The following is a 25,074-nucleotide window of genomic DNA, read 5'->3' as shown; positions in this document are numbered from 1 at the left end:
ACTCACACATCATCGGAGAGGCTATGGTGTTGATGTAGAAGCCCTCCATGATCGAATCCCCCTCCGGCAGAGTGCCGAAAAAGGCCCCAAGATGGGATCTCACGGGTACAGAAGGTTGCGGCGGTGGAAAATAGGTTTCGTGGCTCTCCCCGAAGGTTTCAGGTTATAAGAGTATATATAGGCGAAAGAAGTAGGTCGGTGGAGCTGCGAGGGGCCCACGAGGGTGGGGGCGCGCCCACCCCCTGGGGCGCGCCCTCCTGCCTCGTGGCTTCCTCGCTACTTCCTTGACGTCCACTCCAAGTCTCCTGGATTGCGTTTGTTCCAAAAAAGATCCTCGCGAAGGTTTCATTCCGTTTGGATTCCGTTTGATATTCCTTTTCTGCGAAACACTGAAATAGCCAAAAAAACAGCAATTTGCACTGGGCCTTCGGTTAATAGGTTAGTCCCAAAAATAATGTAAAAAGGTATATTAAAGCCCATTAAACATCCAAAACAGATAATATAATAGCATGGAACAAACAAAAATTATAGATACGTTGGAGACGTATCAAATACTCATGGTGCCAATGGGGTATCGTATTGATTCACTTGATATATGTTTTGGCACTCAACTCGCGGATTCCCGAGGTGACATTGGGGTAATCTATGCATAGGGGTTGATGGACGTTCTTGTCTATGTTCTCCGGTACAAATCATGGGGCACTCTTTGAAGTTCTTTGTGTTGGATTGAGTATTATGAATATGAATTTGCTTTGGTGTTATTTTAGTATGAACTCTAGGATAGATCGAATGGAAATAATAGGTTTGCGTTATTTTAGTACGAACTCTTGAATAGATCGAACGGAAAGAATAGCTTTGAGGTGGTTTCGTACCCTACAAACAATTTATTGTTATGTTCTCCGATAGATAGGGACTTGAAAACACAAGTGCTCCATGGGTGATTTTGGTAATTAATGACAACATATCTCTTGTTGGACTAATACTTCTACCTAGTATGTTTCAGATAAGTTCAACAATGGAGTGGCATGGACTAGAGGATGTGGAACCCCTTCAAGATGCTGAGGACAAAGGATTGGCTCAAGCTCAAAGCTCAGGACTCTACATTTTCTATTTTAGTGATCCAAGATCACATTGAGTCCATAGGAAAGCCAATACTATTAAGAGGGGATGAGGTGTTGCTTAATGGCTTGCTTGCTCAAAGTGCTTAGTGATATGCTCCAAAGCCCTCAACCACTTTCTCACATCCACATATGTCCTAAACCAAAAGTCAAACTCGGACTCACCGAAACTTTCTATCTGGCGCCACCGAGTTCAGTTGACATAGCCACTGCCAGAAACCCTAATCAATTCGGTCTCACCGATGGGATCTCGGTCTCACCGAGATGGGCTTGCAAACTCTCTGTTGCCTATTGCAATAATTTCGATCCCACCGAGATATGCAATCGGCCCCACCGAGTTTGCCTGACCAACTCTCTGTTAGTCTGTTACCAAAATCGGTCTCACCGAGTTTGTGTAATTGGTCTCACCGAGATTACGTTATGCCCTAACCCTAACGAAATCGGTCCCACTGAGTTGACATGTCGGTCCCACCGAAATACCTAACGGTCACATTATGAACCAAATCGGTCTGACCGAGTTCTCTGATTCGGTCCCACCGAGTTTGGTGATTTGTGTGTAACGGTTAGATTTTGTGTGGAGGCTATATATACCCCTCCACCCACTCTTCACTCGTTGAGAGAGCCATCAGAACATGCCTACACTTCCAACACATGTTTTTTGAGAAAGAACCACCTACACTTGTGTTGAGGTGAAGATATCCCATTCCAACCACATAAATCTTGATCTCTAGCCTTCCCCAAGTTGCTTTCCACTCAAATCTTCTTTCCACCAAATCCAAATCCTGTGAGAGAGAGTTGAGTGTTGGGGAGACTATCATTTGAAGCACAAGAGCAAGGAGTTCATCATCAACACACCATTTGTTACTTCTTGGAGAGTGGTGTCTCCTAGATTGGCTAGGTGTCACTTGGGAGCCTCCGTCAAGATTGTGGAGTTGAACCAAGGAGTTTGTAAGGGCAAGGAGATCGCCTACTTCGTGAAGATCTACCCTAGTGAGGCAAGTCCTTCGTGGGCGACGGCCATGGTGGGATAGACAAGGTTGCTTCTTCGTGGACCCTTCACGGGTGGAGCCCTCCGAGGACTCGCGCAACCGTTACCCTTCGTGGGTTGAAGTCTCCATCAACGTGGATGTACGATAGCACCACCTATCGGAACCACGGATAAAAATCTCCGTGTCTCCAAATTGCGTTTGCACACTCCAATCCCATCCCTTTACATTCTTGCAACTTGCATGCTTTACTTTCCACTGCTCATATACTCTTGTCATGCTTGCTTGATATGTATTGTGAATGTTTAAACTTGTACCAAAACTCCACATCAACCAAAGGAAATTAAAAACTGCAACTTTTCTTGGTTAGAGTCTATTCACCCCCCTCTAGACACCACTTCTCGATCCTTTCAATTGGTATCAGAGCTTTGGTCTCCATTGCTTTGGTCTAAACACCTTTGGAGGAAGATGGATGTGTCTACATTGGGGAGTCTTAGACGTAGAGTGCCTATTCTTGATGGAGAGTTCTTTTATGAGTGGAAAAATGAAATGCTTGAGATTTTCAATGAATATCATTTGAACAAGTACATTACTAGCCCTTGTGCACCTCATATTGATCCTTTGCATCCTACACCCGAAGAGGATCTTGACATGATTCGCAACCTTAGAACTGTCAATCTTATCACTAGAGGCTTGCCTAGAAACTTGATTGGATGTTTGCCTGCTCATGAGTGTGCCTACACTATATGGAGATTTCTTGAGGAAAGATTTCCAAATTATTCTTTGCAAAACTTAGATGAAATTCTCCACAAGTCTATTGCCTTGAGTAAGATGAGTACTAGTGATCCTAAGTTTGATGATTGTCTATTTGAGCTTCGTGATCTCATGCGTGCCAAAGGAGATGTTGGAATCATTAGCAATATCATTTCCGAAGCTATTAGAATTCAAAAAGATAACTGTTGTAATGATCATTTATCTAATGAATTACCCTCTCTAGGGGTTGATCAATCACAAGATGATGTTGAACATGGATACTATGATGAGGATGATGATAGTGACTATGATCTTGATGATGCAATGAGACACTTTGGTCTTATGGCAAATCTTCGCGGCTACATGGCTGGAGGAAAGGAATGGGTCCTTGATAGTGGATGTACTGATCATATGACCGGAGACAAAGATATGTTTCGTGAGCTTGCTGAAAACGACGGCCCTCGAAAGTATGTCACGTTTGGTGATAACTCAAAGGGTAAGGTGGTTGGCCTAGGTAAGGTGGCCATCTCACATGATAGCTCCATACAAAATGTCATGCTCGTTGAATCTCTTGGGTACAATTTACTTTCAGTATCTAGACTTGCTGATTTCGGTTTCAATGTCCTATTTACTGAAGTGGATTGCCAAGTGTTTCGAAGAGACAATCATAAAATGGTCTTTACCGGTATACGTAGAGGTGATCTTTACATTGTTGATTTCACTAAAAAGGCTCAACCTAGAACTTGCTTAATTGCTAAATCTTCTAAAGGCTGGTTGTGGCATAGAATGCTAGGTCATGTGGGCATGCGAAATCTTGATAAGCTTATTAAAGGTGATCATATCCTTGGAGTAAAATATGTCATTTTTGACAAGGATAGACTTTGTAGTGCTTGTCAGGCAGGAAAACAAGTTGGAGGGAGTCATCGCGTGAAGAACATCATGACCAGGAGAAGACCGCTCGAGCTACTTCACATGGATCTCTTTGGTCCCAATGCCTACAAGAGTCTCGGTGGTAACTCATTTGGTCTAGTCATAGTTGATGATTTTTCAAGATTTACGTGGGTGTTCTTTCTTGATGACAAATCGCAGGTCCAAAAGATCTTCAAAAACTTCGCTAGGAAGGCCCAAAATCAATTTGACGTGAAGATCAAGAAGGTTCGGAATGATAACGGAACGGAGTTCAAGAACGCAAATGTGGATACCTTTCTTGACGAAGAAGGGATTTCACACGAGTTCTCGACTACGTACACGCCTCAACAAAATGGAGTTGTTGAGAGGAAGAACTGGACTCTTATTGAGATGGCAAGAACGATGCTTGATGAGTACAAGACTCCAAAACACTTTTGGGCGGAAGCGGTTGAGACAGCTTGTCATGCAACAAATCACTTGTATCTTCACAAGCTACTCGGCAAAACGGCATACGAGCTCCTCACCGGTAACAAACCCCAAGTTGGATACTTTCGAGTATTCGGCTCAAAGTGCTACATTCTTGATAAGCATCGGCGTTCTAAATTTGCTCCTAAATCTCATGAAGGTTTCCTACTTGGTTATGGGTCAAACTCTCACACTTACCGTGTCTACAACAATTTCACCCGAAAGGTTGAAGAGACGGTAGATGTGAAGTTTGATGAATCTAACGGCTCGCAAGTAGAGCAATCGCCAATTGATGTAGGAGACAAAGACCCTTCGGAAGCAATCCAAGACTTTTCTATTGGCAAGATTCGTCCAACGGAGGTGAAGGAGAGTACCTTGTCCGTCCAAGTGGAAGCTTCCACCTCGCGACAAGGTGAACCAAGAGTTGATATGGAAGCATCCACAAGTGGGACACACCCAGATGAAGAAAACGAGGAAGCACACCAAGATGAACATCAACAACCTCCTTCTCCACCACGACAAGAGAACGACAACGACAACAATGAAGAAGGCCAAGAAGAAGAACAAGATGAAGAATATGTTCTACCCCGAGCCAAGCCAAAGCTCCCACGAGTTCGAGCAAGAATCGCCAAAGACCATCCCGTCGAGCAAATCTACAATGATATCCAAACCGGGAGAATCACTCACTCTAAAACTCGTTTGGCTAACTTTTGTGAACATTATTCATTCATCTCTAGCATTGAACCTATGAAGGTTGAAGAAGCATTGGAAGATCCGGATTGGATAAACGCTATGCATGAAGAGCTACACAACTTTGAGAGAAACCAAGTGTGGACATTGGTTGAGAAGCCCGACAAAAACCACAACATCATTGGTACCAAATGGGTGTTTCGCAACAAGCAAGATGAAGATGGTCAAGTCGTCCGCAACAAAGCACGCCTAGTCGCCCAAGGCTACACTCAAGTCGAAGATATGGACTATGGTGAGACATATGCTCCCGTTGCTAGACTTGAGTCCATTCGCATCTTACTTGCTTATGCTAATCACCATGACATCACCTTGTACCAAATGGACATTAAAAGTGCTTTTCTAAATGGTGAAATTGAGGAGGAAGTTTATGTTAAGCAACCTCCCGGCTTTGTCAATCCTAAGAAACCTAATCATGTTTACAAACTTCACACAGCTCTTTATGGTCTTAAACAAGCTCCTAGAGCGTGGTATAAATGCTCGACCAAGTTCCTCATTGAAAAAGGCTTTGAAATTGGAAAAATAGATTCTACTCTTTTTACTAAAAGGGTTAATGGAGAACTATTTGTGTGCCAAATTTATGTTGATGATATTATATTTGGTTCGACTAACCCTCATTTTAGTGAGAAGTTTGGAAAGCTAATGTCGGAGAAGTTTGAGATGTCTATGATGAGTGAACTCAAATTCTTTCTCGGTTTGCAAATCAAGCAAACTAAGGAAGGTACCTTTGTCTCTCAAACAAAGTACACCAAGGACTTATTCAAGAAGTTCAATATGCAAGAATGCAAAGGTATGTCTACACCCATGCCTACTAGTGGACATCTTGACTTGACTAAGGACGGTGAACCGGTTGATCAAAAAGTTTACCGCTCTATGATTGGTTCATTGTTATATCTATGTGCCTCACGTCCCGATATTATGTTAAGTGTGTGCATGTGTGCACGATATCAAGCGGCCCCTAAAGAGTGTCATCTTAAGGCTGTGAAAGGATAGTGAGATACTTAATACACACACCAAATTTTGGCATTTGGTATCCTAAGAGGTCTTCTTTCGATCTTGTTGCTTACTCCAATTCGGACTATGCTGGAGACAAGGTTGATAGAAAGTCCACTTCGGGTACTTGTCAATTTCTTGGTAGATCTCTTGTGTCTTGGTCCTCCAAGAAACAAAACTCGGTATCCTTATCCACCGCCGAAGCGGAATACATTGCCGCGGGTTCATGTTGTGCTCAATTACTTTGGATGACCCAAACTCTTAAAGATTATGGGATATATGTGAAACATGTCCATTGTTTTGTGACAATGAAAGTGCTATCAAGATTGCTCACAATCCCGTGCAACATTCTTGAACTAAGCATATTGAGGTTCGCCATCATTTCATTCGAGATCACGTTGCCAAAGGGGACATTGATCTTAAGCATGTTCGTACCGATAAGCAATTGGCGGATATATTCACCAAACCGCTGATGAGAAAGTCTTTTGCCGTTTGAGAGGAGAAATGAACATCATTGATGCTTCAAACTTGGAGTAGGAACTCCATTTGGATACATGCAAGGCATGAGCCTTTGACTAATCCTTGATATTTCCTTCATGATGCTATTTATATGTCTTGGATATACTTGCACCCTTGCATGCTATCTAACCCTTGTAGGTACTTGGATGAATCTACATCCATGAAATTGCAACTCACTCATATCTTGAGCAATTTCTACATCACCAAGTCTCTACACAATGGTGGATGAAGACAAGGAAGCACGAAACCCTTCAAACATATCCTTTGACAAATTCTATATTAAGTTGATTGTCATTTTGGATACACAAGTGATCTTCCTTGCAAAACTAACCCATGTAGGTAGATGAACTCAAATTCCAAGTGGTGCTCCCAACTCTTGATGAGCTACATCAACCATGAGCAACCCACACAAGTTCAACTACATGATCAAGATCAACACCACCACCCAAGGTATGTTATTCCATCTTAGAGAAGCTTTACTCCAAGACATGAGTCAAAGCAACTCAACAAGATGTGAATACATCAAGATGCTTAAACAAAAAATGGTAACCCCATTTTGAGCTTAAACGATGAGTATGACCTATGATCAAGTGCCCTCACTTGACTCCTAAGTCAATATACTCTAACATAGGTGACTTTGTCGCCGCCCAATTCTAGATGAAGTTCTCTTGTGTTTCTCTTGTGCTCTTGCATTTGTCTCATGCACATTTGTCTCATGCATATTTGTTTCCCCTTTCAAAAAAAACTTCATCTAGATTCTTTTTCTGTTTATTTTGTGTTCTGCATTCTCTGCATCAAATTCATTGCAAATCTTTCAGCTAATTCCTTGCAAATCCTTGTGAGATCTTAATTGCCTAGTGAGCTGAGGTGACAAGTGTTTCCTTCGGTCCAACCGAATTCTTTCGGTACAACCGAAGCACACAACTCGGTGCCACCGATTCCACTATAGGAAAGACAGCTTGCCACTTGTTCCTGCATTCTTTATGCTCCAGCTCCACTCAATGATTCTTGTCCTCTACCAGCATCACATTCGACTTGCTACTTTGCTTTGTGCCTCAAGGACCAAACCCATTGTGACAAAAACCCAGAAGGACCCTTCTTGGAAATTGATGTCAAAGGGGGAGAGAGAGATCACATCAAAGCTTAATTATTTCTATAGGGGGAGAGCACACTCAGGGGGAGAGTGTAAGAAACCCCAGCTGCTTGGTGTTCAAGAGGAGAGAAGTCACATGTCTTCAAGAGGGGAAAGACATGTTCATATTTGATTGTTTGCATTAGCTCTGTTTCTTTTCTTTGCTCTGATTTTCTGTTCCCTATCTTCTCCCAATATCCCATGCAAGATTCAGGGGGAGCAAGACATCTAAGGGAAGGAAATCCTTGAATTCATTGCACTTCTTTACCTTTCGGGACATGTCTATATCCAATAGAGTACTCAGTACTCACTCTCTACATGTCATCCCAGTCTTGGTACCCTTATGGTTTCTTTTGTTTGCTCTAGCTAGTAGGTGTATTTGTGTTATCTAACCTTGTTTACTCAGGTTCATTTCTTCCTAAGCCAACTCAAGACCACAAGGTAAGTATATGCATCACAGTCATGTGTATGAGGATCTCTTGCTGTTGTACATATTGTTTGCAAGAAGGACTCATGAGCATGAAGGTACATTTCCTATATTCACATCATTTGCTCTGATGCATATAGCCAAGATACATGTAACACATGGCTTACTATGTCATGCTTATGCATTCACATGCTCCTATGTTCCATATTTACATGATTGCATACATGTAGGGGGAGCCTATGCATGTTATATGTCTTTCCAAAGCTTTACTTGCTATTCTCTATATCTTTATCTAAAACTTTGATGTATGTTGTCATCAATTACCAAAAAGGGGGAGATTGAAAGCACAAGTGCTCCCTGGGTGATTTTGGTAATTAATGACAACATATCTCTTGTTGGACTAATACTTCTACCTAGTATGTTTCAGATAAGTTCAACAATGGAGTGGCATGGACTAGAGGATGTGGAACCCCTTCAAGATGCTGAGGACAAAGGATTGGCTCAAGCTCAAAGCTCAGGACTCTACATTTTCTATTTTAGTGATCCAAGATCACATTGAGTCCATAGGAAAGCCACTACTATTAAGAGGGGATGAGGTGTTGCTTAATGGCTTGCTTGCTCAAAGTGCTTAGTGATATGCTCCAAAGCCCTCAACCACTTTCTCACATCCACGTATGTCCTAAACCAAAAGTCAAACTCGGACTCACCGAAACTTTCTATCCGACGCCACCGAGTTCAGTTGACATAGCCACTGACAGAAAGCCTAATCAATTCGGTCTCACCGATGGGATCTCGGTCTCACCGGATGGGCTTGCAAACTCTCTGTTGCCTATTGCAATAATTTCGGTCCCACCAAGATATGCAATCGGCCCCACCGAGTTTGCCTGACCAACTCTCTGTTAGTCTGTTACCAAAATCGGTCTCACCGAGTTTGTGTAATAGGTCTCACCGAGATTACGTTATGCCCTAACCCTAACAAAATCGGTCCCACCGAGTTGACATGTCGGTCCCACCAAAATACCTAACGGTCACATTATGAACCAAATCGGTCTGACCGAGTTCTCTGATTCGGTCCCACCGAGTTTGGTGATTTGTGTGTAATGGTTAGATTTTGTGTGGAGGCTATATATACCCCTCCACCCACTCTTCACTCGTTGAGAGAGCCATCAGAACATGCCTTCACTTCCAACACATATTTTCTGAGAAAGAACCACCTACACTTGTGTTGAGGTCAAGATATCCCATTCCAACCACATAAATCTTGATCTCTAGCCTTCCCCGAGTTGCTTTCCACTCAAATCATCTTTCCACCAAATCCAAATCTAGTGAGAGACAGTTGAGTGTTGGGGAGACTATCATTTGAAGCACAAGAGCAAGGAGTTCATCATCAACACACCATTTGTTACTTCTTGGAGAGTGGTGTCTCCTAGATTGGCTAGGTGTCACTTGGGAGCCTCCGCCAAGATTGTGGAGTTGAACCAAGGAGTTTGTAAGGGCAAGGAGATCGCCTACTTCATGAAGATCTACCCTAGTGAGGCAAGTCCTTCGTGGGCGACGGCCATGGTGGGATAGACAAGGTTGCTTCTTCGTGGACCCTTCGTGGGTGGAGCCCTCCGTGGACTCGCGCAACCGTTACCCTTCGTGGGTTGAAGTCTCCATCAACGTGGATGTACGATAGCACCACCTATCGGAACCACGGATAAAAATCTCCGTGTCTCCAAATTGCGTTTGCACACTCCAATCTCATCCCTTTACATTCTTGCAACTTGCATGCTTTACTTTCCGCTGCTCATATACTCTTGCCATGCTTGCTTGATATGTATTGTGAATGTTTAAACTTGTGCCAAAACTCCACATCAACCAAAGGAAATTAAAAACTGCAGCTTTTCTTGGTTAGAGTCTATTCACCCCCCTCTAGACACCACTTCTCGATCCTTTCAGGACTTTGGAGTGATTCTTCGTTGCACGTTGAGGGATGGTTATATGATCCAATTATATTAGCATTGTTGAGAGGTTGCACTAGCGAAAGTACGGACCCTAGGCCTCATTTTCAAGCATTGGAATACCGTTTTTGTGTTCGTTTACTATTTGTTACCTTGCTGTTTTTATTTATTCAGATTATAAAAATATATTTCTACCATCAATATTACACTTTTATCACCATCTCTTCGCCGAACTAGTGCACCTATACAATTTTCCATTGTATTGGGTGTTTGGGACACAAGAGATTTCTTGTATTTGGTTGTAGGGTTGTTTGAGAGAGACCATCTTCATCCTACGCCTCCCACGGATTGATAAACCTTAGGTCATCCACTTGAGAAAAAATTGCTACTGTCCTACAAAACTCTGCGCTTGGAGGCCCAACACGAGTCTACAAGAATAAAGTTGCGTAGTAGACATCAACAACAGATATTGAACAACTCAAAATATTTCAGGGTAAAGATGAAACCAGTGGTGCTTAATGGTGACAAGGTATTTGGTAGACTAGTTCGCTCTTCTGCAAAAGAGCTACATCTGGTTGCAGGGACTTGTGATTTGAGACAGAAGATAAACTCTCTTCGTCATGTTCTCCTCGAGAACAAGTTCATCAAATTGTGTCGATTACTCGAGGTAGATACTTCAGGCGATCTCCAAAACCTTCACAGACTGTCTTTGTGAACCCCAATGACTCTTAGTTGCTGAAGACATTGACGCCTAACCTTCTAGAGAGTTAGCAGCTCTTAAGAGTAATAGGTCGAGCATACTAAACTTATATCTCTATGATGCTAAACCACTATCTAGTTTTTCAGCTCTGGGGTTTTCTCTCAGTGTATTTTAAACTCAAATCTCTCGGTGAGTGGGTGCTCAGACAAACTATCAGAATCACATGGAGCAGCCAACCATCTCGGTCGGAATGGGGTGGCTATTTATAACTAGAGCAATCCCGAGGGGAAAATGACCATTCATGACATGACGTCTAGCCAATGGCCAACCTACATGTTTCCAACGGTCCTATTTCAAACGCACCCGATAAGTTTACTTGAGGAACAAGCAAATCTCACTCCTCTATCGAAACATATCTCTCGCAGTCCACAAGATCACCGTATCTGACTCGCAAGTAATGTTTCGAGGCTGGAAGAGATTTCTCTCAACTCTCATACGTTTCGGTTTAGCACTAGAGAAACATAAGTTTTGAAACACTCAACCCCTCTTAATAGTATGGTGCTCTTATAACTCAAATAAGAGAAAAAGAACTACGAAAGAAAATACTACATCTTTTCTTTGTCTTCTTTATTCTCGGTTGCAGTCAAACGCACGAACCAGGTACCAAAGCAATTGCTTCACATCAGCAATTTTTAGGGGTCACTTCCGTCACGCAATATCTTCGATATCAATCTTCTCTACAACGTAGATGATAACCTTTGGAGTTTAAATTAAACTCCTTAGTACTTCATGGACCTAATTTTGCTGTGTGGACTAGCAAACATATTAGTCCCTCACTGTTTCCGTCAACAATCTTCAAACTATAAGGAGGCAAATTATTGCACCAGAAGGTATCTGGAGACCCCTGAGCCTCCGGGGCAACCTACAGGCCAAGGGTGCAAACCTTGTTATGTCCCCTAGAGGTGCCCCGGAGTTTCTGGACCCCGAACCACATCCGGACCAACCTCCGGGCTGGGTACAAACCATTTTTGTAGCATGGACCTTGCCCCGGAGAGTCTGGATCCTGAACCCTCCAGACCCTCCGGCCTCCGCCCATGAGCGGTGATTTGGGTGCAACCCATGTACCCTTTCCTTCTCACTTACCCCTTCGTGACTTAGACTATAAATAATCGTCCCTTGCTTCCTCATTAGGGTCAGCAAATTATATTGGACTGAAACGAAAGAGGGATTTGCTCATCTATCATCTTCTCTTGGAGTTCAAGGCCTCCATCAAGAGAAGAGTCCCAAGGGATTATCAAGACCTCCTCTTCCTCTTGTGAATTTGGGGAAGACTGCACCCAAGACCTTATCTTCCTAGTGGGATTTGGGAAGAACTTACCCTAATACTTATCCCCCTTGTTGTTTGTGGATCTTGTGGTACTTCAGTGGATTTGCTTAAAGAGGGCATGTGTGATTGGATCTTGTCTTTGAGTGCTTGTTCCCCTTGTGCTCTTGTTTGTTCCTCTTGATCCATCTCCAAGTATGAAAGATTGGACCGCCTACGGCTTTGCCCTACATCGCGGCTCTTGCTTGACGTAGGGGTGGGGCAACGAGGGCGCAACCAGGCCACGCTTGCTGCACGAGTTCTCGATCACGAGCTCCATAATATGGAACTCCTCATCGGTATGTGTCTCCTCGGTGAAGAGGGGCGACGACTGCTGTTGGTCGTCGTCTGAGGAGCAGAGCACCACCCCCTCCTCCATCGATAGAGTGGTGGAGGATGATGGCCCCGGAGACCGCGGACGTGGTGCCATGACCCGGAGCTCCCTTTGGATCCACATGTCAGCACCGATAACTAACCCTTGTCGCCAGACTTGTCCATCGCTTGGTCGAGGAGAGGAAAGGGTCGGCGACTGTCTGCAAAGAGGAGAGGAGATGAGATACGAGGATGGGGTTGGTCGGTGCAGCCTGCCTGCTTAAATAGCCGGGTCAGGTGGCCAACGTCGCTTCAATGTAGCGCAATGGCCAGAGTAGGCTTCTCGGTCATCGCATGAACATTAAAGCAGTGCTGCCCGTCCATCCAATCACGTGCGTCTAACTGCCATTCACGCCCTTCAGTCACATCCACACTAGAGCGAGAGTGCGGCATGAATGCCCAAAGAGAGCTAGACGAACAATGAGGACTATGGTTGGGGCCGGGCAATCGAACGCCTACGTGGCGGAGGTCCGAACGCCAGAAACCTCCCCAGGTTGATGTCCGGTTTGCGGAAATTCGACCAGACCTTTAGCGGCGTTTCTATGCGTTGGAGATGCCCTAACCATCCCGTGGCGTCCTCATGTCAGGGAAGCAGTGCAAGCTTCAGGCCTCCAACCAAGCACACTTCCGGCAGGTCTCCAGGCAAAATTTGGTCAGGGTGGCAACCAAACATATTTTCAGAACTGTGTACCGAAGGTGCAGGCGTGACAGGCGCCTCCACGCGGCGGCGATCATGGCCGCGGCCCTCCGCCCCCTGCTCCGCTGGCACGCAGTTCTGCCGCCATCTTCGATGCTGCGCGCTCTATTCCCCGTGCCGTACTCCAAGGTAAGATGGTTTCACTGCTTGATTTCCCTTGGGCCCTCGCCTCGACTGGACGCGCTAACTTCGCTCCCCTCTCCAGGCCGCCGCCAGACCCCCAGCCGTGTGCCACGCCCCCCTGCCGCCTCCCCTTCTGAGGGAGGTTACTCCAAGGAGGGCTCCTCCAATTCCAAAGGTAATGATCTGCATAGTCAGCTAGAAAAGAAAAGAGTTCCGACCTCCCAAATCCACCGAAATTGCTGGTCACTTTCCCGAGCTCGGAGAGGTTACAAGGAATTGGGGGTGGAAATTTTTATTTGCTTGCTTTATCCCCCAACATTTAGAGGTTGGGAGATATGTCGATCTAGGCCCTGTCTCTGTCCCTCCTTTGCTTGTTCGAGACTGCCTTGATTTCATTTCTTTTATCTGCAACCTGATGCCCACGCTGGACTGGACTGTCGAAAACCCTTGAATTTCTTGCCTTCCATGATTCAATGCATAGCTCAGGGAGCAACTTCAGTTGGCAAGTATATGTACCTTCAGTGTAGCTATGGGGCCGTACGAATTCTCTGTGATTTTGCTTCAACTGGAGGCAGCATGATTCAGCGAGAGCACTCTCCAAACATGTCGTGTCAATAATTTACAGCAGAGCCAGAGCGCCATGTGATCGGTTTCGCTCGACGACAGTGCAATGGACACTGCCCGCGTCATGTTCCCGGGATATTGTCGTTTGTATTTAGCCTTCTTTCGAAGGCCAACCAGCGAAATACCTACACCTGAGGAATCACTTTAAACCAAATGTAGTTGTCTGATTTCCTATAAATGCAGAAATATGAAGTTGATATTGATTAAGTGTGTTATTTTTGTTAACATGATTTGAATGGTTTACATTTGACATTGGTGTATCATCTACTTTTTTTTTACTGAAGTCGATTAAAATGCAGGGTGAACCACACCGCTGCACTGCTGTTCAAAGTACCATGAGTGACAGTACAAAGTCGTTGCTGGATAAACTGAAGGATCTCAAGGACAGTAAGAAGCCACTGGACGACATGGAAAAGAATATTAAGGAGCGTAGGGAAATGATAAAGAAAGCTCTGCATGACTCTAGGGTTGCTAATGCTATGTTTAGGGTAAGACTGGATGGCCTTAGGAAACTTCTTGCCAAAATACGTGATGGCCGAGAGGATTCTGCCAGAATCAATGCAATATACCGCAGATTGGAGGATGACTATGACAAAGATTGGGCCATTCATGAGTCTAAAGGTCGCTTGATTGACGAACAGATGAAAATGTTAAGGAAGGAGGGAGATGACTATATCAATGCTTTGAGGTAAAGGGATTATAACAATCTGTTCTCATTGGCGTAAGAAGCAGTTTATTATTGTTAGTTTTGATAACTCGTGTTGATCCAAACATGTATATCTCTTTGTGTCTATTTTGGAAGGGAGTATCATGAATTGCAAATATCCATCCTGAAGCATGCAGAGGAGGTGGAGGAGGCGGAGAAGGTGGAGGAGGTAGAGAGCATGGAGAAGGTGGAGGAGGTAGAGAACATGGAGAAGGTGAAGAAGGTTGCAAAAGTGTGTGCCGCTGCTGGCCTCATGGGAGGGCTTCTGGTGATACTGGGAAAGATCTAGATTGGTTTTGTGTAGAACTGAGATGACAGATATGACTAGGCTGAGCTGGTATTTGGAGTGGCAGAGTAACATTTTACTATTTCTTGGTTTCTCTCTGTGTGCCGTTGTAATGGTGCATTCGTGGGAAGGCTTGCGCGGATGCTAGCAAAGATCTGGATTAGAGGAACACGGAGTGCTTCTTTTTGTTTTGGAGTGGCTAGATGACTATGTTGAGCTGGTATTTGGTGTAGTGTGGTAGTTATTGACTGTTTCCTTGGTTAGTAGTCTTTGTGCCATTTGTGGTGCTTGTTAGAACCTGCAAGAGAAGGTAAGAGAAAGCCAAGTGATAGGATTGTCATATTGCAGTTGTCTCTATGTAACACTAGAATACAACTCATTTTATGCACCCTGAAGGCTTGGCTGAGAAAAGGATGTGTTGGGGGTTTGTCTTGTGCTTACCATTTCGTATCCTCGTCTACGAATGAGGTTTGCTTTTGTGATGAATCTGAGCACCTGCAATACTTGGAGAAGAATTTTGTAGACTTGACTAGTTGATATTATGAAGCATGGACAGCTGTGATTGGAGGGTAACGTTTTTCACTGAATCTTACTTATGGCGTGAGCCTTTCTTCTTTTGAAAACGGTTTCCCTCCAATTCAGTGAACAAGTTGGCTACAGATTCATCCCCTTCTAAAAGAAATTTGCCTTTTCTTCCACGAAATAAAGTAATGAAATTTAAATGGTGTCGTTGCTTGTTTAGCTTTCTAGAATTGATAAGCATTGCTGTCAAATCAATGTGCAGGTTGCTGCATGAATCTCTATATGAAACTACAGAAGTGACGTGCGGATCAGTACACTTGACAGGAGTAAACTACAGAAGAACTTCGTATTTCAAAAGACAGGTGAGGGCACTCCTCTAAAGTTGGCTAATCTACTTGCAAAAGCAGATTCCATAATAAACAATGTAAGTACAGCACGGCGGCACTTGGGAACCAATGAGACATTGCCATCTGAACTTGCAGGCATCAAGTTGATGCCACACACCTACAGAAACACCAGTGTTTGAGGCACAAGCTAACAGCACATGAGCATCCAACTCTAAAGCTACAGAATGATGGTGGCTAGCTAGATTGATGAAAGATCCTCGTACACAGATTTGATCCCAGGCCTTTCGGAGACCGGTCGGATGCATCTCAACGCAATGCCCAGCACCTCCTTCATGCCCTTCACCCCCTGCTGGTTCTCCGAGTCCGAAGCCATGGCCGGGTCAAAGCACTCCGATTCTTGGCCTTCCGCCACCCGCAGCCGCACCCAGTCGGTCAGGTCGACGCCGCCTTCAGACCCCGTGATGACGTCACCCGCGCATCGGCCAGTCAGGAGCTCCAGCAGCGCAACACCAAAGGCGTAGACGTCAGACTTGAACGAGGGGGATGGCTTCTTGGATGCCGCCAGCTCCGGGGCACGGTAGCCCAGCGCCCCCAGGTCGACAATCTGCTCGACGACGCCGGCCTGGGTCATCAGGCGGTGCAGGCAGTAGTCGGCGATGCGGGCATTGAGGTCAAGGCCGTCCAGCAAGATGTTGGTGGCCTTGAGGTTCCCATGAGGCATTGCACGGTCGAAATGGAGGTAATTCAGGCCACGTGCCACATCAACCGCGATCTTGAGCCGCTGCGCCCAGGTCAGTGGAGGGCCTCTCCTCCCCGGCCGATCTGCTCAGTAACATAGACACAAGAAGGTTGAATTAATGACTCAATAAGTTTATAGAATGAGGAGTTTCTTTATCAGATTATTATTAATGCATCTGCAGAAATTGGAAATCAATGAACTGAGAGCATTATAGTATTACCGTACAAAAAGCTAGCCAGACTTCCGGGCGAAACATAGTCTGACAGGATGAGTTTCTCATGTGGTGTTGGACCCCAGTAGTATCCACGCAAGCCAACTACATTGGGATGCCGGATGTTTGCAAATTTCTTGGCCTCCTTGGTGAACTCTCTCTTGGGCCTCGCAACACCTTCTCTCAGCCACTTCACTGTCAAGAATACACCATTCTCCAATGTTGCCCTGTACGAAGTTCCGTGGCTGCTCCTCCCAAGCACTTCAGCTGGCGCCCTTGACAGCTCCTCCGGTGTGAGCGTGATGGTTTCATCCAGGAAGTGCAGCTCCCCTGCTAACCTGTCAGGTGACCTGACGTCCAGCCGTGCTAGGCCTTCCTGTCCATACGCCTCTCCAGAATCCGGTGACCAAGAGAAGCGGCTCCCCTTGGATGGTGAAAATGCCCCCACACCTGACAACTTCTCTTCTTGGCTCGGTGCTTCGGATGTGGAGCCCTTTCGAGGAGCGCCAAGATCATCCGCCGACACCTCCGAACTACCTTTGTTGTCCTTTCTTTTCATGCTCTCAATGTCTTTAGTAGCCCTGTGGAGGTTCTTGTCAGAGACCTTCTCTGAGCTAGGGAACTGCCGTGAGATCCGCTTGTAGTGGCATACAATAGCAATAAGGATAAGGATGACAAGAAGAACAATGCTAGCTGCTACAAGTCCTATTTTAGCACCTGTGCTGAGTGATTTGCCACCTGCTGAACCAGAGTGGGGATTGCCGGATCCAGATGAGCTAGCAGGATACTCTAATCTCGAGTTCCCAGGATGGAAAGAAGATTCTGGGAACTTTCTCAAGTTCACAGGCACGACACCAGATAGGTCATTATAAGAGGCATTGAGGGACTGAAGAGTATCCGGAAGTGCGTCTGGCAGTGGTCCCGTGAACTGGTTCGTTGATATGTCAAGTGCGGTAAGTGCTGCAAGCTTAGTGACAGTGGCTGGTAAAGCTCCGGAGAAATTGTTTGAGGATATGTCAAGGACACGGAGGCCAGACAAGGAGACTACATCATCAGGGAGGCTGCCACTAAAATGGTTTCCAGAAATATCAAGCACTTCAAGACTCAAATTTTTGGACGAGGATCCTGGGAACGACACGCCACCAGTAAGCATGTTATCCTGGATGTAGAGCTCATGCAGCATGGAGGAAGAGAGTAGATTAGCAGGAATAGGACCACTAAACTGATTGGAGCTGAGGTCAAGGACAGTAAGTTTGGGATACAAAACAACAGCTTCAGGTATGGTATCAGCTAGAGAATTATGAGAAAGGTTCAGGTAGTTTAGGCGAAGGAATTGTGAGCTCACATCAGGCATACTCCCAGTTAGATTGTTCTGGCTGAGGTCAACATATTCCAAGTCATTGCTCCATTTGGTAAAAACTGATAAATTTCCTCGGAACTGGTTATTTGATAGATCTAACACAGTGCAGCTTCCAGCAAGCAATGGTAGATCCCCAAAAAGAGCATTTGAGGACAAATTAAGGATCTGCAAGGTAGTTGATGTGATCATATTGATATGTCCTGCACAGCACAGAGAACTACAGTTAGTAAAAAAAACTAACACTTAGAAACTGATGGGCAGATACTGACAGATTATCATCGTGGACAATGCCATGCTCCAAAAGTAAAACTGCAGATAATTATGCATGCATTTACACATGGATTTTCCACATTTTTCTAATGCTGAGAAAAGGAAAGATAATTTTACATCGGACGCATCTGTGAAGCATCAGATAACAGTGCCATAATTATGAAATGGAACTGTACGACACAACCATAGCATAGCTCTGTACTGCATAGGGCTAGCCAACAACAAATGGCCTAGCGCTGTCCTGCATAGGGCTGTAGTCCACTCTACCTTACAGTGGTAAATGATCTACCAAGAAAGGTGAATGAAGCATGGCATCTGATGGGAAATTAACCCAGCAGACGATTACTAATGGAACAGTACACATGAACATGCTACTCTCATGCAATATGTACTGACAACAGAAATGCATATTGCAGTTTATTTAAACAAAACCGTTTGGTTTGTTGGGTCATCCCCCATTCACTTCTCTTTCAGGATATATATCCTAACTAACCTGCTTCTCATCATGTCAAAAAACATGCACATAATTATCAGCAATCTAGTAGGTTTGGTGCGATGCATGAAATGCATAGCATACTTAATTTCACTCAACATAACTTCTCCATATTATCTGTAGTGTTATGCCATATCATCAACTCCCTATTATGCTAACAACTTGACTCTGCACGCCCAAACTTTTATCATGCGAGCAATCCTCAATCAAGTAGTTGCAAAGGAGAAAATCAATTTAGTTTGTAGGCAATGCCACAGTAGACAGCAATATGTACATCCGTTTGCACATAGAAATGTGATTCTGAACAGACAATTTGAAATATAGAATTGACAAACTGGTACCATACTAAGTCAACCACTGACCAGTGAGAGATCAACTTGTTTCCAGTAATCACCAGCTAAGATCATATTTGTCATAACAAAATCAGCTGACATAAATAAAGAAACCAGGTGCGAGATAAAAACCCAAAGAGCTGTAAATAGATGGATCAAACTTGCAATATAATCAGAATGAGCATTGCATGCCATGCATAAAATGAAATAGCGAGGGGATCAAAAGCATAAATTCTGAATTAGAGCTTATACCTGTCAGGTTGTTTGCACTAAGGTCCAGTTGGTTCAACACCAGAGAATCTCCCTTTAGAAGTCCACTAGGTACAAACCCAGTGAATCCATTGTTTGCAAGGCGCAAAACTTCAAGATCATAAACATAATTGAATCCTGGGAGGTCTCCAGACAGCTCATTACTACTCAGATCAAGCACCTTCAATCTCCCAAAAGTTGAGAGCTCAACTCCATCTATCAGTGACCCGGTCAACTTGTTGTTGCTAAGGTTCAGATATACAACTGTCTCTGAAATATCTGCGAGAAACTTGAGTTCTTTGGGGGTGGTGCTGGTGAGCAAGTTTCCACTGAAGTCAACATGAGTAACAGTTGACTCAATCAAGAATTTCCAATCGACACCACCATCCAATTGATTCCAGCACAGATCCACAGACTGGAGGTTCACAAGGAGGCCAAGCCCAGCAGGAATGCCCTTTGTGAAGGCATTATATGAGAGGTTCAGAGCAACCATGCTCCGAAGACCTTTCAGAGCTGCCGGCAATGAGCCAGACAGAGCATTGCCGCTCACATCCAGCGACTGAAGCGACGCGAGCCCGTCAATGGAGTCAGGCAATGGACCTGAGAAGTTGTTCCCGGCAAGCGACATGTTCTGCAGGCTCCGGAGACTGCCAATATCATCAGGGATTGGACCCGAGAACCGGTTGTTGGAGATGTCCAGGAACTTCAAGCTCTTGAGACTAGCCACATTGCTAGGGAGGCTCCCGGAGAGATTGTTATTGGCCATGGAGAGCTTGACAAGCATGGTCAGGTTGGCAAACACGGAGAGATCGGCAACACCTGAGATCCGATGCCCGTCAAGCACAACTCCAGCCACGCTGGCGCCATTGCACACGACGCCGTTCCAGGAGGCCGGGCAGCCATTGAAGTCAATTGACTCGTCATTCCAGGAGTCCGTGACGAAACCAGCAGGGTCATGGGTGATTCCCTTCTTGAAGGCCAGGAGCGCGAGGATGTCTTGCGACGGCAGTTGGCCCAAGGCAGGGGTGGTGACCACCAGCAAGAGCAAAAACAAAAATCTGCCAACAAACCCCATCGTATTGACGCTCCTTCACGGGAAAGGCTGGAAGATAGCAGGCCTCAAGAACGCAGCACCTGAGGCATTTCCCGGGGCGAAAGATGGACTGAGCTTGGGACTGTACCTACTATCACACAGGTACTAGTAGACACAGCTAGCACTTGTCCCTTTCAGCTTGATCTGCACTAGACAGCAGCCCACACTCACATAGAAGAAACAACAGATTAACTCCTTGGAACCTGAAATGGACACAGAAATGGCAAGTTAACCACAGGTCCTGCTTTCACGGTGCGCTAATTTAAGAGCCAAATCTTTGAGCATCCAAGTAATAATAGGAAGACAAAGAATCTAGGTGTAACACTTAACTGCCAAAGAAAGAACACAAGGACAGTTATAAAAACCCACAGCTTTTAACCTCCAATAATGCAGGTAGAAGAGGACTAAAAAGTGCTGAGCCCCGCCCACTAAACGCAAAACGCATCCACCCACCAGAGCTTCAGCCATGAACACAACACAGCTCAAAAGCAGCAGAAAGTCATTACCCCTCCCTCCCAGTTCCCTCCAAGAAAGTGAGAAACCAATCCTCGAAATGCAGGGCAGCGGCGGAGAAAACAACTGGGAGCAGCTGCGTATGCATCTCCTTACCGCGCAAATGACAAGAACTCGGAAGCAAAGCGCCGGCACCGGCAGGCAGGGCGCCTCCGGGGATGATTGGGCTGAGCTGGGTTGCAGGGGAGGCAAGGCAAGGCAACGCAATGCCGTGGGGCTGAGCGGGAGCCGTGGGTGAGAGGGCAAATGCGGAACCCTAACCCTAGCAGCCGGGGGTGGGAGAGCGGCTGCCGAGAAGAGGGAAGAGGAGAGTGGGGCGGAGGAGGGGGAGAGTGGAGTGGCAAGGGGGCAGTGGGGAATGGGGGTGTCTTTTCTCTGTGTTTGGCCGCGCAACCAAGAGCTGAGATTTTTGTTTTTCTGGCACCTCATTGTGTCTTTTGCGTTATGGTCCTTACAAGAGGTTTACTTCGTGAGCGTTGGGGCCTTGGGGGTGTTTATGTGTCATATTTTGGCCTCCTCATAGGAGCATCTTCAACAGGCCTATAATAGGGCAGCTGCCCAAGAAACCGCCCCTTCCCGCGCGCGTTTTCTTCCCTCACCCGCGAGGCGTTGCCGCCAAATCCGCTGGCTCAAGCCACCGCACCGCCCCATCGCGACTCGCTGTCGCAGATCTAGCACCTCCCCCTCCCCCCCCCCCCCCACACACACCTCTCTCGCCGTCACAAAATTCAATTGCCCATGCCCCCGCCTGCAAGGAATCCGCCGCCGTCGACCATCCATGCGGCAGATCCACCCCCTCTCCTACCTCTCTTCGGTCGTTGGCACAGTCGTATCCGCCTCCAAGAAATCTGCAGCCCGCATCGGCCCTCCAAGCGGCAGTTCCACTGTCGTCTCTCCTCTTCGGTCGTCCTCAACTTCTGCCGCGAGGTTCCGCAATGCTGCCCGCCACCGACCGAGGAGCTCCATTGGCTTCCACGACGTTCGTCAGCGGGACTCTCGTCGTTTCCCGGATGAGATCACGCACGAGGGCGTACGGTATTGGCTGGGCACGTACAACGAGCCAGACATCACCGCCCTCACCTTCGACAAAACTTGTTGGCGGCTCGGCCGACCAAATCGGGACTTAGGTGGTGTTTGGTTCTATAGTCCTAGAACTTTTTCTAGTCCCTAGGACTTTTTGAAAAAGACTCTCATGGAGGTGTTTCTAAGGACTTTTAGCAAAAAGTCTTAAAAAAGTCCCACCCTGTTTGGTTTGCTAGGGACTTTTTTTAATCCCAACACAAAAAAGTCCATGGAACCAAACACCCCCTTATACTTCTCAGATGTAGGGTTGTTGTTGATGCTCTAAGTGAAATTTGTCAATTTTTGGTGTCGTATTGTAGGTTGTTGTTGATGCTCTGAGTGAAATTTGTCAATAGCTTTGATTGGAGAGAGAGGTTATTACCTGCCTATTAGTAGGACTTGTATACATACATAGCCGATGTTTGTGTCGTGAGTGGCTTTGGCACATCTGAGCTTAAAAAGGATGCCTAGCAAAATCTAGCAAAAAGTCAAATTTCCTGGTTATCTCCTGGATGGCCGCACCCATTTTCCTATACATAGCTCAAGCATGCGGCAATGCTGAGATTTGTGGATGCTTCCTTGGTGTATTATCATTATTTTTTATCATAGTGCTGGTTACCATATAGTAGTATTATGTTTGTACAGAAGTTGAAGGTGCTTTGACGCGTAGAAGAGGCACCCTGGACGCGACTCGCAGGAGTAGGTAAGATGCGGGTGGGGGTTCAAAACGTGAAACGGCAGCAAAAAGGTATCCGGGCCTTTTCTTTCCCGCGGTGTCGCCGGAGCCGCACCCGCCAAAAACCAGCGGCCTCGGGTCCTCTCTCTTTCTCCCTCGCGGACCCCAAACCCGCGGCTCAAGTGCAGCTCACTGCCCCGCCTCCCCGCACGCACACCGTCAAAAGGGTCGTTCCACCGTGGGCCCGGCCCCGCTCCGCAGATCCCGGTCTCCGCGGTAGCTCCGTTTCGGTTTGATTTGATTAATGGCCTCGGGGTCCGGCCCCAGAACAGCAGACGGGGGTGTTTTCCCTCCCTGCTCGTGCTCGCGCCAGATCCCTTCGAGAGTGCATGCGTGCCGCCGTGTCCCTTATTTTTCCCTTTCGCGCGTCGGGCCTTTGATGAACGAAGAGTAACAGAAAAAATGAAACAACTCTTCTCGCCATCCTTTCAAAAGAAAAACTTCTTGCATAGCATATCTTGCCATGGCATCTTCAACGGCGATCCGCATATTTTCTTCTGCATTCATTCATTGACACGGATGCGAGAGGCGGCCATCCAATGCTGCCCACATACATCTCAACTACCATTCGAACTAATCGGACGAAGTTCGGTCTAAGAGCAACTTCAATGGGCCGACCCAAACGGACAACGATTTCTGCTTTTTGTCTGTTTGGGTCAGCCGCCCGCCCGGCTTCCGGCCTCTTTTAGATTTGGGTCGGCAGGACGCCCAACGCGCCGATCCATTTCATGTCCGCGTGCAATTTTTAGAAAAAGGCCCACGGCCATAGATCATGCCAGCGGTCATGTCGTCGCCCTGGTTTTGGCGCTCCAGTGCGCGGGAAAGGATCACGTGCGCGGGGAATTGAGCGGCCTAGCGCGCGCTGGTTTTGGCGCGCCGCGTTCGGCCCTCCACACTCTGTCGGCCGCCCACTCGCTTCGCCGCCTCTCACTCGCCTCGCCGCCTCTGCGCCACCATGTCGATGCGCTGCCTGGGCGCTTCGGATTTTCGTGGAGTCCGTGAGCGCCGCTCCAGCGCCTTCTCCTCCGAAATCTGGTTTGGCAAAAAACGCCTCAGTCTCGGCACCTTCGACACCACAGAGGATGCGGCCCGCGCGTACGACGCGGCAGTGTGGCGCCTTCGGCGGCCTCGTCGGGAGATGAATTTTCCCGACGTGTCGACGAGCCAGCGGGCGCCGGATCTCGCGCCTCTCCCCTGGCTTTTCACCAACGAGGATCATCGTGACAACCGGAGGCGGCAGCGTCGCCTCGCCATCGCCGAGATGGACGTGGAAGCCATGGCGGTGTGGCGCGAACGCTTCCCGCAGGACATCGTCAACGAGCACCAGTTCTACAAGCAACGGAGGATGGAGAGCGAGGCGAGGAGGACGGAGCGAGCCGCCTATCGGGAGGACAAGCTTGCGCGGAAGCAGGCCGCTCAATTGAACATGAAGCTAGGAGAAGCATCGTCCTGGGACTCCGAGGACGAGCGGTATGCTGACGCGTACATTCAGACGTCGGAGGAGGACATTACCGAGTCGGTGTCGGAAAATGACGCGTAGTTGATCTTTTCTTTTAAACAGTCTATGCTATGAAGTATCTATGTATCCTTATATTATCCGGCCACCCCGACGAGTAGTTCATATTTTCTTTTAACAGTTGATCCTTGGTACTATCTATGTTGAACTGGCCGGCGGCATTGGCGACGAAGGAGGTGGGCTAGGGTGCGTTGTTGGATGGGGAGAGGGCAATGTGCCACCGACCAGCGGGCCCGGGGAGGGGAGAGGGCGAGCGCGCGTGCGTCCGTCTCGTGTTCGCGCCGACGCAAATTCGGCTTAAAAATGGGCCGAGAATGGGTCGCCCGCGGACGAAAAGCGGACGCGCGTCTGTTTGGGTCGGCGCGTTGGGCTGCCTTTTGTGTCCGCCGACCCAAACGGACGGCGGTGGACGAAATGGGTCGCCCCATTGGAGTTGCTCTAATTTACATAAACGGACGACATCCATACAAACGTGGCAGGTTTTCATTACATTTAGAAAAAAAACTATGGCGGCCGCCGGCGTCCAAGCCCTTGTTGTCCCCTTTCTCGGACCGCCTCCTCCATTCGCCGCCGTCTTCATTAGCGCTGACGATAAGACCTGTGAAGTGAAGGTGCGGCCTTCGGCGAGGAAAAATAGAACACGGGAGACGTACCGTCCCACATGGGACACAAGGCCTTGCCCTCCCGTGCCCTATCATACTCAGAGGAGTCTGCGACCTGTCCGTCGTCGATGGACGCGAGGTCCACGATGGAAATGGTGCCGCCCGC

General features: G+C 46.8%; 3 protein-coding genes across 3 annotated transcripts; 2 read left to right on the top strand and 1 right to left on the bottom strand.

The window, feature by feature from the left end:
* Positions 1-12,968: 12,968 nt before the first annotated feature.
* LOC109787417 (uncharacterized) lies at positions 12,969-15,274 on the top strand. Its single transcript, XM_020345972.4, has 4 exons — positions 12,969-13,253; positions 13,330-13,422; positions 14,171-14,559; positions 14,674-15,274. The coding sequence occupies exons 1-4, from the start codon at positions 13,008-13,010 to the stop codon at positions 14,864-14,866; spliced, it is 921 nt and encodes a 306-aa protein (XP_020201561.1). The 5' UTR covers positions 12,969-13,007; the 3' UTR covers positions 14,867-15,274.
* A 438-nt stretch (positions 15,275-15,712) lies between these two features.
* On the bottom strand, positions 15,713-21,366 carry LOC109787416 (LRR receptor-like serine/threonine-protein kinase GHR1). The gene is made up of 4 exons (XM_020345971.3): positions 21,089-21,366; positions 19,390-20,682; positions 16,692-18,242; positions 15,713-16,554 (listed from the first exon to the last, which is right to left on the bottom strand). Exons 2-4 carry the CDS (start codon positions 20,459-20,461, stop codon positions 15,971-15,973), a joined length of 3,207 nt encoding a protein of 1,068 aa, XP_020201560.1. The 5' UTR covers positions 20,462-20,682; positions 21,089-21,366; the 3' UTR covers positions 15,713-15,970.
* Positions 21,367-23,745: 2,379 nt separating this feature from the next.
* LOC109787410 (uncharacterized) lies at positions 23,746-24,330 on the top strand. Its single transcript, XM_020345964.1, has one exon. The coding sequence runs from the start codon at positions 23,746-23,748 to the stop codon at positions 24,328-24,330; it is 585 nt and encodes a 194-aa protein (XP_020201553.1).
* The last annotated feature ends 744 nt before the right edge of the window (positions 24,331-25,074 follow it).

This window comes from Aegilops tauschii, chromosome 2 (genome assembly GCF_002575655.3).
Source record: "Aegilops tauschii subsp. strangulata cultivar AL8/78 chromosome 2, Aet v6.0, whole genome shotgun sequence".
Lineage (NCBI taxonomy): Eukaryota > Viridiplantae > Streptophyta > Magnoliopsida > Poales > Poaceae > Aegilops > Aegilops tauschii.
The sequence above is the reverse complement of the archived record's forward strand: the minus strand, read 5'-3'. Positions and strand labels throughout refer to the sequence as shown.